This window comes from Staurois parvus, unplaced genomic scaffold, assembly GCF_062004578.1.
Source record: "Staurois parvus isolate SC_StPar_1 unplaced genomic scaffold, SC_StPar_1.0 ptg000779l, whole genome shotgun sequence".
NCBI lineage: Eukaryota > Metazoa > Chordata > Amphibia > Anura > Ranidae > Staurois > Staurois parvus.
This window is the reverse complement of record NW_028318575.1, coordinates 288,680-303,770: the sequence shown is the minus strand read 5'-3', so window position 1 is coordinate 303,770 and position 15,091 is coordinate 288,680. Positions and strand designations below refer to the sequence as shown.

The 15,091-nt window shown below is 42.4% G+C and overlaps 1 protein-coding gene across 1 annotated transcript in view; it reads right to left on the bottom strand.

Moving 5' to 3' along the window:
• AGMO (alkylglycerol monooxygenase) overlaps positions 1-15,091 on the bottom strand; it is a 299,706-nt gene that overhangs the window by 109,740 nt on the left and 174,875 nt on the right. Inside the window, exons 9-10 of the mRNA XM_089654571.1 lie at positions 13,341-13,475; positions 6,720-6,836 (exon numbers count right to left, since the gene is read on the bottom strand). Of these exons, the coding sequence (XP_089510697.1) occupies positions 6,720-6,836; positions 13,341-13,475 (252 nt within the window). The remainder of the gene's footprint in view (positions 1-6,719; positions 6,837-13,340; positions 13,476-15,091) is intronic.

Below are 15,091 nucleotides of genomic sequence, written 5' to 3'. Positions count from 1 at the left end.
CATTTTTCGCCCATCTTCTCCCGTATGATGTCTTCAGTCTCTTAACATCTCTTGTATCATATCTGCAGTCTATAACCATCTCCTGTAGTATTTCTTCAGTCTCTGACCATCTTCTGTAGTAGGTCTGCTTTCTCTAACCATCTCCTGTATGATGTCTTCAGTCTCTGATGAACTCCTGTAGTGTGTCTGCAGTCTCTGACTATCTCCTGTAGTATGTATGTAGTCTCTGACCATCTCTTGTAGTATGTTTGCAGTCTCTGACCATCTCCTGTAGTATGTCTGTAGTCTCTGACCATCTCCTGTAGTATGTCTGAAGTCTCTATCTCCTGTAGTATGTTTGCAGTCTCTGACCATCTCCTGTAGTATGTATGCAGTCTCTAACCATCTCCTGTAGTATGTCTGCAGTCTCTGACCATCTCCTGTAGTATGTCTGCAGTCTCTATCTCCTATAGTATGTCTGCAGTCTCCGACTATCTCCTGTAGTATGTTTGCAGTCTCTATCTCCTGTAGTATGTTTGCAGTTTCTGACCATCTCCTGTAGTATGTTTCTAGTCTCCATCTCCTGTAGTATGTTTGCAGTTTCTGACCATCTCCTGTAGTATGTTTCTAGTCTCTATCTCCTGTAGTATGTCTGCAGTCTCTGACCATCTCCTGTAGTATGTCTGCAGTCTCTATCTCCTGTAGTATGTCTGCAGTCTCTATCTCCTGTAGTATGTCTGCAGTCTCTATCTCCTATAGTATGTCTGCAGTCTCCGACTATCTCCTGTAGTATGTTTGCAGTCTCTGACCATCTTCTGTAGTATCTCCGTAGTCTCTGGTCAGCTCCTTTAGTAGGTCTGTAATTTCTAATCCCCTCCTGTATTGTGTCCACAGTCTCTGACCAGCTTTTTTTTTTTATTAGGTCTGGATTCCCCCACCAACTCCTGATTTAATCCTGCAGTCTCTGACCATCTCCTGTATAATTAGGCCTGCAGTCTCTGACAGTCTTCTGTAGCATTAGATATACACAATACATATACGTAATACATTTGCAGATGTCAAGTGCCGACTACCACTGTTCTTCATTATTACTTCATCCCTACTCTAGACACAAGAGCTTGACTACAATTCGATATTCCCATTGAATTTGGCTAATAATAATTTTTACTTTTTTGTAAAAAAAAAACCCTGTGTGTCCATTCATTTACAATGCATTTGGCATGAAAAGCAGGTGTGAGCCCTCTGCATGCAAGGACACAAATTTCTGCCTTTGCTCCAGCCAATGTTTAATGCAAATGAACATTCAGTCCACACTATGCAGATTTCAGGAATCCCTCCATGGATCCTGTGATCAGCTGTCAGGCAAAGTCATGCCTTCAGGCAGAAGTGTTTGCTCCAGGCATCCATTCTGCCGAAAACTCCATTATGGGGTCACGTGGCTGTTTATATAATCTAAGGGCAGATGCTGAAATGAAACTTTGATGTCTAATAAAAAATGGATACATTTGCTTTTGCACAATGTTATGTATATGTAATTACATAGTTACATAGTTTGTCTGGCTGAAAAGAGACACAAATCCATCCAGTTAAACTCCTCAGAGAAAAATAAATCCTTCCTTTTATGGCTTACCATCTCTGTCCTACCATCATAAATGTCTTAAAGCTGGACTCTAGACAAACAAAAACTAAATACACCAATTACAGTAAATCCACTTATGGGAGCTGCATTACTCGTCAAAGCATTTCTATTCCTGACCATCCAGCCCTAAAATTTTCACAGCTCTGCCAACAGCACAGTCTTGTCTGGCAAGGCAGGAAACCTGCCTTTTCTCTGCTAAAGTTACTGTTTACACACCTTGTCCCATCCCTAATGGACAGGTAAAGGAAAAGTAGCATGCTGATGATCTCATCTCTCTGTCACTCTGCTCTCTCCTCTAATTAACATGCTCCTTCTTAGAATATAAGTGCTGAAGCACAGCAGTACTTTCTTCTGCCTTTAGATTCCCTGAGTTTGATGGTCAACATCATTCACCCCAATTCCCCTAGGTTCAGGTAATCCCGAACCAGCCCCCAGCCTATGGATGGACAGTGAAAGAAGAAGCAGCACAGTGATAAACTCATCTCTCTGTCACTCTGCTCTCTCCTCTAATTAACATGCTCCTTCTTAGAATATAAGTGCTGAAGCACAGCAGTACTTTTTCTGCCATTAGATTCCCTGAGTTTGATGGCCAACATCATTCACCCCACTTCTCCTAGGTTCAGGTAATCCCGGACCAGCCCCCAGCCTGTGGATGGACAGTGAAAGAAGAAGCAGCACAGTGATAAGATCATCTCTCTATCACTCTGCTCTCTCCTCTAATTAGCATGTTCCTCCTTAGCACATAAGTGCTGCAGCACAGCAGTACTTATTTCTGCCTCTAGATTCCCTGAGTTTGATGGTCAACATCATTCACCCCACTTCTCCTAAATTCAGGACATCCCAGACCAGCCTCCAGCCTGTGGATGGACAGTGAAAGAAGAAGCAGCACAGTGATAAGCTCATCTCTCTGTCACTCTGCTCTCTCCTCTAATTAACATGCTCCTCCTTAGCATATAAGTGCTGCAGCACAGCAGTACTTTTTTCTGCCTCTAGATTCCTTGAGTTTGATGGCCAACATCATTCACCCCACTTCTCCATAATTCAGGTCATCCCGGACCAGCCCCCAGCCTGTGGATGGACAGTGAAAGAAGAAGCAGCACAGTGATAAGCTCATCTCTCTATCACTCTGCTCTCTCCTCTAATTAGCATGCTCCTTCTTAGCATATAGGTGCTGCAGCACAGCAGTGCTTTATTCTGCCACTAGATGTCCTCAGTTTGATAGCCAACATCATTCACCCCACTTCATCTGAATCCAGGTCATCTACAGTGAAAGGAGAAGCAGCAAAGTGCTGAATTCATCTCTCTGTCACTCTGTTCTCTCATCTTATCAGCATGTTCCTTGTTAGCATATGAACAGATGGGCTCATGGTGTTGCTTTTTCCTCTCTCAGTCTGAGCTCTGCAGTACAAGAGATTGCAAACAGATGAGGTCAAATTCAGTAACTTACACTGCTTGCATTGAGCCTTGGTTCACACTGATGCGGCCCGGAATTCGCAGCGTTTTCTGTGTGAATTCCGAACCGCATCAGAATTGCACCCCGTTCATGTGAACCGCTGCGGGTGTGTATGTTCAGTTAACAACACCCCGAAAGCGGACTGCAAAATGCGGTGCGATGTGCAGAATCAGATCGCATAGGTGTGAATACCCATGCAATCTGATTCTAGTGCGGACCAAAAAAAGGGTCCTGCACATTTTTGGTGCGGGTGCAGTGCTATTAGAGCCATACAAAATGTATGGCTCCAGTCTCACCGCACACAAATCGCATGTGATTTGCACAGGAATGTGGTGCGGTTCTTCTGCGAATCACATGTGATATACCGCACCACATATATGTGAACCCGGGCTGAAACAGTACAACTGATTTATGTATGTATTACCTAATAGACCAATGAAATGTCTTCTTTAGCTATTTGGTGGACTTTCCCCAAGGTTTATAGATTGTGGATCAGGGTTTATGCCCTTCTCCGCATTATGTTTCACACAGACATTAACCTCCTTAGCGGTATTCCCGAGTGTAGCTCGGGGTAAAATTTCTATACCAAGAGCGGTAACCCCGAGCTACACTCGGGCTTACCATGCGGCGTTCTCTGGGGGTCCCTGCAGTACTTACCTTGTCCTGCTCTCCCGCGATGTGTCCCCTGCAGCGTCCCCGGCCATTTCCTCCGGCCGATGCCGGCATCCGGCTTCCGTGTTCCAGTCCCTGTGACATCGGGACGTACGGGCACCGGAACCGGCGGGAAATTTGAATTTTTTTAAAAATGTCATTTTTGCTGTCATTGCTGTTTCAATGCATTTCACATATATTTGGTCCCTACTGCTTTGTCCGGCGCCCTGCCTGCATTTTGAATGTTCTTTCTGCCTGGAAACTTAGAAAAGTCCATGGCGTCCAAAAAGCATCCCTTTATGTCAAAAGCGGTTTTAAAACAGGGATAGTAAATCAGAACCACTTGCAGAATTGAGTGATAATGATTCGTGGGGGAAATTCGTCATCAGACACTGAAAACGATTTTGCGACTTTGCTCAGCGATGTGCGAATTTGCCTCTGTATTTCAAATTTCAGTGTTTTTGGTTTGATTATATTATTGCATTAAATGTATTATTATTATATTATTATTTTTTATGATTATTTATTAAATTATAATTTATGATTTCGTGTTTCAAATTTTATCATACCCGGGATGTTTACTAGACTCTTGTTCGGACAGATTTCAGTGAGTTATTCCTAAAAATTACAGCCTACAATAAAAAACTACATATTTCCATGCAAAAAAATGTACCGCTTTCAGCACAAAAAATCGGAAAGAATCATACCGCTAGGGAGGTTAAGCGTAACCCGTATGAAGCGCTCTTATTTAAACCATTAGTGGGCCTACTTTGTCCTGAACGGCAGCTGGCATCGTATCTATTCATGGCTACCAAGCTGACGATCGCGAGGGCTTGGAAGACTCCCCTCCTCAGCTTCGAGGCTGTTAAAACCCTTTGAGGACCAAGGGACGCATTTGTCCCATGTTTTTAATTGCGTGTATCATCTGATTAAGAACTTAAAATACTTCTTTTTTTTTTTTGGTTTGAGTCAAAATATTAGTTCTTATCAACAAATGGATCTAGCTTTTTGCCAATCATTTCATGAAATGGCTTAGTTACAGCAACTGAAGTGTACAAACTTTAAAAACAAAAAATTGATTCTTTTGACGTTCCGAAATCTTATGGTCCTCAAAGGGTTAAAAATCGGATGAACTTTATAATGGTTAATGAAAAGCTGACAGCTATACTGTTAGACACCCATACAAAGTTCCTGCAGACCTGGCGTCCCTGGCTTGATATAGCCCAACCGTCGAGATTCAACCAGTCCCTCTTGTCAATATAAAATTGACATATTATTTTCTTTTTTTCCGTCGTGATCCTCCTTTCTCTTCATTCCTCTCTTTCATTCTGTTTAGTCTGTTTTTACGATATTTGTGCTGATTGTGATTTTCTGCCTTGAGTACCGTACCAGCAATACTATGGTGTCCGTTTATGACACAGAGAATAGCTGCGATTCAGAGGATCGCAGCTATTCTCTGGTCATTCACAGTTTATGACACTCAGGAGATCAGCGGAGAACTGTTCAGCTCTTTGCTGGAGATCTGTGTTCTCCCTCCAGATTCTCCAACCCAGAGCTGGAGAATCGGAGGGACCGCAAACTAAGCAGAGATAATTTACCTCTGTTTAGTAAACTGATCTTTTACTGTAATCTCGCAAGATTATAGTAAAATCAGCCGTTTTCCACCATTTGTAGACCGTTCTCCAGCATTTGTAGACCGTTCTCCAGCGTTTGTAGACCGTTCTCCAGCGTTTGTAGACCGTTCTCCAGCGTTTGGAGACCGTTCTCCAGCGTTTGGAGACTGTTCTCCAGCGTTTGGAGACCGTTCTCCAGCGTTTGGAGACCGTTCTCCAGCGTTTGGAGACCGTTCTCCCTCCATTCAGAGAACTGCTTCATAAAAGGCATTCACAGGAGAACTGTGTTCTCCGAGAATGCCGGAGAACTGAGCAGCGATCATTTACCGCTGGTTCATAAACGGACACCTTTATCCATATGCCGGACTCCATCGAGAGCCCTGCATGTGGAGTACCAATATGCATTCAGTGAGGCTCCATCTTCCATCTTCCCCGCCTTCTGTATGCTGATATAGTCACAACTTTTTCTTTTAGTTTATTATGTCATGGTTTCTAAATGTCTACCATTTTTGCAACTTATTGTTTTGTTTTCCTTTTTTATATACGGCACTTGTGTATGAAGTTTATTTTCTTGTCTTTCCATCAGTACATACTCTGTATTATTCACCAGAAAACTTGTATGTTTTATCCCTGACAGTCAGTGCATCTGTTTTTGACTGATTCTCTGCTGTTATCTATTCTGCAATAAAATTCTTTGTAAAAGAAATGTCTTCTTTAGGAAATGTATCTCTTTCTAGGTGTATATTTTTTATTTATTTTAGGTACTTATATAGCGCTGTCAATTTGTGCAGCACTTTACACACATATATATTGTACATTCCCATCAGTCCCTAACCCTCAAGGGGCATACAATCTAAAGTCTCTAACTCACATTCATACATACACATATTAGGGCCACTTTAGACAGGATCCAATTAACCTACCAGCATGTCTTTGGAGTGTGGGAGGAAACCCACACAGGCACAGGGAGAACATCCAAACTCCAGGCAGGTAGTGCCGTGGTTGGGATTCAAACCAATGACCCTAGTACTGCCAGGTGGAAGTGCTAACCATTTAGCCACTGTGCTGCCCATAGGGTATACATCAAAAGAACTACATTTACAGGGTATCACTTATTATGCTGACATCACATGGTTTTAACCAAAAAACTGCCTAAGCAGTCCTCAAATTTAGGACCGATTTGGCTGAAACTTGAACAACAGTAAGTTTTGAGGTTATCAGTTTTAGCAAAATTTCCGTACTTGTCTCCACTTATAATATCCGTCGTTATATTATTAATATGACTGAAGTCAAATGTTTAATGTTAATGACTTTCCAGGAGACGCGTATTAGTTAGAAAAGCTTCACCTTTGTGGCAAAGATCCAGCGAAAAGAAACGACTTACAGACTTAGCTGCAAACATGTGCTGATAGATGGCGAGGAGGAGGATAAAGTGTATGCCGGAGTAGATCTGTACAGCCATGGATACTTTGGGATCATACGGCTCTTCTTCTCCAGTGACCTGCAAAAATATCATCATCATATTCATCACTATTCATCATCATCATATTCATCACTATTCATCATCATCATATTCATCATCATCATCATCATATTCATCACTATTCATCATCATCATATTCATCACTATTCATCATCATCATCATCATCATATTCATCACTATTCATCATCATCATATTCATCACTATTCATCATCATCATATTCATCATCATCATCATCATATTCATCACTATTCATCGTCATCATATTCATCACTATTCATCATCATCATATTCATCACTATTCATCATCATCATCATATTCATCACTATTCATCATCATCATCATATTCATCACTATTCATCGTCATCATATTCATCACTATTCATCGTCATCATATTCATCACTATTCATCATCATCATCATCATCATCATATTCATCACTATTCATCATCATCATATTCATCACTATTCATCATCATCATCATATTCATCACTATTCATCGTCATCATATTCATCACTATTCATCGTCATCATATTCATCACTATTCATCATCATCATCATCATCATCATATTCATCACTATTCATCATCATCATCATCATATTCATCATCATCATATTCATCACTATTCATCGTCATCATATTCATCACTATTCATCGTCATCATATTCATCACTATTCATCATCATCATATTCATCACTATTCATCATCATATTCATCACTATTCATCGTCATCATATTCATCACTATTCATCGTCATCATCATCATCATCATATTCATCACTATTCATCATCATCATATTCATCACTATTCATCGTCATCATATTCATCACTATTCATCATCATCATATTCATCACTATTCATCATCATATTCATCACTATTCATCGTCATCATATTCATCACTATTCATCGTCATCATATTCATCACTATTCATCATCATCATCATCATCATCATATTCATCACTATTCATCATCATCATATTCATCACTATTCATCGTCATCATATTCATCACTATTCATCATCATCATATTCATCACTATTCATCGTCATCATATTCATCACTATTCATCATCATCATATTCATCACTATTCATCGTCATCATATTCATCACTATTCATCATCATCATATTCATCACTATTCATCATCATATTCATCACTATTCATCGTCATCATATTCATCACTATTCATCATCATCATATTCATCACTATTCATCGTCATATTCATCGTCATCATATTCATCACTATTCATCATCATCATATTCATCATCATCATATTCATCACTATTCATCATCATATTCATCACTATTCATCATCATCATATTCATCACTATTCATCATCATATTCATCACTATTCATCGTCATCTTATTCATCACTATTCATCATCATCATATTCATCACTATTCATCATCATATTCATCACTATTCATAATCATATTCATCACTATTCATCATCATCATATTCATCACTATTCATCATCATATTCATCACTATTCTTCATCATATTCATCACTATTCATCATCATCATATTCATCACTATTCATCGTCATCATATTCATCACTATTCATCGTCATCCTACTCATCACTATTCATCGTCATCATATTCATCACTATTCATCGTCATCCTACTCATCACTATTCATCGTCATCATATTCATCACTATTCATCGTCATCCTACTCATCACTATTCATCGTCATCCTACTCATCACTATTCATCGTCATCATATTCATCACTATTCATCGTCATATTCATCATCATCATCATCATCATATTCATCACTATTCATCATCATCATATTCATCACTATTCATCATCACATTCATCACTATTCATCATCATCATATTCATCACTATTCATCATCATCATCATCATATTCATCACTATTCATCATCACATTCATCACTATTCATCATCATATTCATCACTATTCATCATCATCATATTCAACATCATCTTATTCTTCCTCATATTCATCATCATCATATTCACTAGTATTCATCACCACATTCATCACTATTCATCATCATATTCATCACTATTCATTGTCATATTCATCACTATTCATCATCATCATCATCATATTCAACATCATCATATTCTTCATCACTATTCATCATCACATTCATCATCATATTCATCACTATTCATCATCACATTCATCACTATTCACCATCATATTCATCATCACATTCATCACTAATCATCATCACATTCATCACTATTCATCATCATCATATTCATCACTGAGTTTCTTGTCTTCCCCCCCCAGCCCGGACACCACCCCCCATTGACTTCTCCATCACATCCAACAACGCCACCATCAAACCCGCCCCACAGGCCAGAGTACTTGGTGTCATTCTGGACTCCAACCTATCCTTCCAGCCCCAAGTCCAATCTTTAACAAACTCATGCAGACTCCACCTCCACAACATCGCCAAAATCCGCACGTTCCTAACCCCAGAAACCACTAAACAGCTCATCCACTCCCTCATCATATCACGACTCGACTACTGCAACTCCCTCCTCACTGGCCTGCCTCGCCGCTGGCTATCCCCGCTTCAGTCCATCCTGAATACGGCTGCCAGACTCATTCACCTTTCCAACCGCTCCGTTTCCGCCACCCCCCTCTGCCAATCCCTCCACTGGCCTCCACCCCCCTCTGCCAATCCCTCCACTGGCTTCCGATTGCACAATGAATCAAATTCAAAATCCTAACACTGAGGTACAAAGCCGTCCACCATACTGCCCCGAACTACATCACTGACCTAATATCCAAGTACCACCCAACACGCACACTCCGCTCCTCACAAGACCTCCTTCTCTCTAGTTCCCTGGTCTCCTCCTCCCATGCCCACCTCCAGGACTTCTCCAGGGTGTCACCCATCCTCTGGAACTCCCTGCCCCAACCCATCAGATTATCACCTACTCTCCTCTCCTTTAGGCGCACCCTGAAAACCCATCTCTTCAGGGAAGCCTACCCCACCCCCTGCTAACTTGCCGACCTCCTCCACTCTTCCTACCACTCCATCCCCCACAGCTATCTCCTCCTGTGCCACCATCCCCTCCCTCCTAGATTGTAAGCTCCAAAGAGCAGGGCCCTCAATCCCCTCATGTTTTGCATTGTATTGGTATTGTTCTGTCACATGTTCTGTCCCCCTTTGTAATGTACAGCGCTGAGCGAACTATTGGCGCTTTATAAATACTGTATAATAATCACTATTCATCATCATATTCATCATCATCATATTCATCATCATCATCATCATATTCATCATCATCAATTTTTATTTGGAAATCATTGGCAGATAGTGAAGTGTTACAGAGGAATGCTCCCCTCTGTGCACCCGGGATGGTCGTACCTACACTGTGCGGGGAATGCAGCACCTGTCCAGCTGTTATAGGTGGAGCTGCACTCACCAGCTAAAGGCCACATATGTTTATTAAAGTGGAGCTCCAGCTGAAAAAGTACAAGTCAGCAGCTAAAAACACTTTAGCTGCTGACTTTTCAAATCCAGCCACTTACCTGTCCCTCGGTCCGGCGGTGTCCTTACCAGGGCTGGTTTCACCGGCTGTCTTCTCTCCCCAGTGCCGGCATCTTCAGTGTGGACATCGGCTGTGACAGCTTGCGGGACCCACTGCGCATGCGCGAGAAGCGCTGTGCTTTGTGAATGGCCCCGTAGTTTCCTGGGACCTGTCACGTGTCCCAGAAGACTGCAGGGAGGGAGGGGGGAGGACAACTTCCGCTTCCAACCACCTAGGAGATTGCAGCAGAAGTGGGAGCGGGTACCTGTCAAATTCGGGGACCCGCTCCCCCTCCCCGCTCCCCCTCCCCACTCCCCAAAGGTGCCAATCCTTAATGGGGAGCGGGAAACAAAGGCTTAAAGCAGAACTTCTCCTTTTGGGCGGAGCTCCGCTTTAATGCAGCAGAGGCGTAACTAGAACCTTCAGGGCCCCAGTGCAAGACACTATAAAGGGCTCCCCTGACCCTTGGCTAGGGCCCACCCTCCATGGTGGTGGAGCAGCAGGACCCAGTCACAAGGGCCACCTTTGCAACCCTGGTAGTTCTGCCACTGGTGTCAGTAGTTTTTATTTTTATTTAGTTTTTTATTTTTTTTTATCATTTTATTTTGTTTTGGTTTTTTAAATTTTTATATTTTTTATTTTTTTGAAGCCCCATTGGGGGGCTTTGATGAAATATCAGCGGTCTAAACAGACCTTTGATGTTTCACCTTTGAGACAGAGAAAGGAGCTTGAGGACACAGCCCTCAATCTCCATCTCTGCAGCCTCAGATGCACCAAATGAATGGTTAGGAATAGTTGTGTACAGAGCTTCCCATTCATGCACAAACCGAAACATAGTAAACACAGTTTACTATGCTTCAGCTATTAATAGGCAGAGTCAGTGATTGGTATGTTCTTTATGACAAGAAAGGGGCCAGTAAATAACACATTTAGTGGTCCCTTCCCCGCTCTCCATCCTGACAGAATCCCCCACAGCCAGTGGGAGAGGGGAACCCAGCAGCACTTTGTGTGTGTGGGGGGGGGGGAGGGGGGTTCCAGAGGAGCACAGCAGGAGGTGGATAGAAGAGGCAGCATGTAGAGAAACCAATCCCCTCCATTTTGCTCCTGCAGCTGCCCCTCTTATCCAGGTGTACAGAGGGCTGCTGTGGCCCCCTGCAGCATGGGGCTGAGTGGTAATTGCGACCCCTGCAACCCCTGTATGTTTGCCCTTGCAATGCAGTTCATCCATGCGGTGTTTATACATCACTATTTCCCATCATCTCATAGAAAAATGAACTCACCAAAAAAGCAACAACTGGAATGATTACAAGTTTAAACTTAAAGTGGTCCTAAAACCTCAAAGATTCTTTTAACTTCATAAAAAACCTTCTGTATGCAGTGGCCCCCGCAGCCCCCCTCAATCCTTACCTGAGCCCCCTCCGATCCAGCGATGTTCACAATAGCCTCGGCTGTATGGGGACTCTCCCTCCTCATTGTCAATCACAGCCAGTGAGCCAATGAGGAGCGAGTGTGGGGGGAGGGGGGCTGAGCCGCAGCTCTATGTGTCTTATGGATGAATAGAGCAACAGCTCAGGAGCGAGCATGCTGCGGCGCATAAACACGGTATGCAAACTGACGTTTTTTAACCTACGTTTTCCAGTAGTCAGTTTCCAGCGGTCAGAAGAGTTTTCTAAACGTCCCGTGTACATGAGCCCTAAAGGGTCATGTACAGCCAGGGGCAGACTGACAACTCATAGGGCCCCCGGGCAATAGGGGATCATGGGGACCCCTACTGACCCCAGGCCCACGGGCAGTGCCCGAGTTTCCAAATGGTCAGCCCGCCCCTGGGTACAGCATGGAATGAGTGACAGGCCACTTCATGAAATCATTTATTATAAGACCTGGACAGGGGCGGACTGACCATTTGGAAACTCGGGCACTGCCCGAGGGCCCGGGGTCAGTTGGCTCTGAGAAAGAGGTTGTGTCCTCGAAACGCGTTAGCCAGTTGGCTCTGAGGAAGAGGTTGTGTCCTCGAAACGCGTTAACCAGTTGGTCATCCAGGGTTCCATCGTATGGACTCAGATGTTGTTTGGATCATACACCTTGTTCAGTTTGACATGCCTGTGTTATGTCCATTGTGAGTAGGATACCTATTTTTGTTTCTTTAATAAATTATTTTAAACGATAATCCACTAGGTTGGTGTGCCCTTTTTCTGTTTCTCTTTCTTTTTCTGTTTCTCCATTTGTATCCAGTGTATTCGGACCACCCCGGTCTGTTGAGGGCAGCAAGCAGTGCATATTCCAGAAAATTCCAGAACATTCCTATTGGGTCTACTGAGTCGTTTCCTAGCGCAGGAGTAAAGTGTTTGTTGTGTTGGATGCCCCATGAGATGCCCTTGGTACCTTTTTCATAGGCTTTTTTTAGTTTGGGCAAGGACACAGGGGCCCCATGATCCCCTATTGCCCGGGGGCCCATGAGTTGTCAGTCCGCCCCTGGACCTGGGTCCTACAGCCCATTACATAATGAACAATTAGGATGGCAGATTAGATTAGAAACAGCTCATTAAAATACTAAAAGCAAACAAAAAGATACATTGAATGGACTCAGATGTGGAACAAATTCTTTCTCCAAGCAGAGACAGGATTGTCTGGTATAGTCAGTAATACACAGGATGCTTCCAAGCATGCAGGCAAGTGTCATGGAACCATCCTATTTAAAAGTGTATTTTTTTTATTAAAAATGTATAAGAATATTTTCATGATATTAATATCATTTTATGATCTTGTAAATTCAAAAAATAAATGGATAAATAAATCAACTGACAGGCAATCTAAATACTTGATATACTTGGCAACCTCATTTAAGATGGCAGAGGGAAGCTACACCTTGGCAGCAAATCTGTCATCTGCCCCACAAAACATATTGTTGTTGGACTTCCATCAGCACCTCATCTGATTTCATCTGTCATCGCTGACATGATTTAGGATCTGTATGCTTTACCTTTGGAAGTTCCTCAGGAAGGCCGAGGCGAGGTTTTCCAGGTCCCCATCCTGGACCTTTAAATATCACAGACAGCTTGTTGGAGAAGCCCGGAGTACTCCAGAAAGTCTTCCAAATGTAGATGAAGTGCTGCAGCTAGAAAAGCAAAATCCCCAGATATATAATTGGAGCTTCCATACACATGCAGATCACTTCCCACATGGAAGAAACATATATTTGAAATATATTAAAAAATATTCTTCCCAAATATACTGACATATATTTGAAATGCTACAATTTAGGCCATATTCAATACATTTCAATATATTTATATATATACTGTATGTTGAAATGTGTTTTTATTACAAAATGTATGAAACATATTTTTAAAAATACATTTTCAAATATCTGTATGTCTTTAAACATACCAAGCTACATTTTCAGAATGCATTTACAAATATATGTAAAAAAAAATATGTAAAAATATATGTTAAAATGACTTTTTTATATGTTAAAAAAAATCTGAAGAATATATTATAAAAAAATACATTTTAGAAAATATATTTTTTTAAATATATTCTTCAGATTTTTTCCCACCACAATGGGGCACTATTCCTTCCACTGACAACAATAATTTCAGATTATTCCTTCCACTGACACCAATGATGGGGCATTAATCCTCTATCCGAAACCAATGATGGAGCACTATTCCTCCCACTGATGCCAACAATGGGACACTATTCCTTCCACTGACAACAATAATTGTGGATTATTCCTCCCACCGACACCAATGATGGGGCACTATTCCTCCCACTGACTCTAATAAGGGGCACTATTCCTCCCACTGATACCAATGATGGGGCACTATTCCTCCCACTGATACCAATGATGGGGCATTATTCCTCTATCCGAAACCAATGATAGGGCACTATTCCTCATACTGACACCAATGATGGGGCACTATTCCTTCCACTGACACCAATAATGGAGCACTATTACTCCCACTGATGCCAACAATGGGACACTATTCCTTCCACTGACACCAATGATAGGGCACTATTCCTCCCACTGACACCAATGATAGGGCACTATTCCTCCCACTGACACCAATGATGGGGCACTATTCCTCCCACTGACACCAATGATGGGACACTATTCCTCCCACTGACACCAATGATGGGGCACTATTCCTCCCACTGATACCAATGATGGGGCACTATTCCTCCCACTGACACCAATGATGGGGCACTATTCCTCCCACTGACACCAATGATGGGGCACTATTCCTCCCACTGACACCAATGATGGGGCACTATTCCTCCCACTGATACCAATGATGGGGCACTATTCCTCTATCCGAAACCAATGATAGGGCACTATTCCTCATACTGACACCAATGATGGGGCACTATTTCTTCCACTGACACCAATAATGGAGCACTATTACTCCCACTGATGCCAACAATGGGACACTATTCCTCCCACTGAAACCAATGATGGGGCACTATTCCTCTCACTGACACCAATGATGGGGCACTATTCCTCCCACTGACTCTAATAACGGGGCATTATTCCTCCCACTGACACCAATGATAGGGCACTATTCCTCCCACTGACACCAATGATGGGGCACTATTCCTCCCACTGACACCAATGATGGGGCACTATTCCTCCCACTGACACCAATGATGGGGCACTATTCCTCCCACTGATACCAATGATGGGGCACTATTCCTCCCACTGACACCAATGATGGGGCACTATTCCTCCCA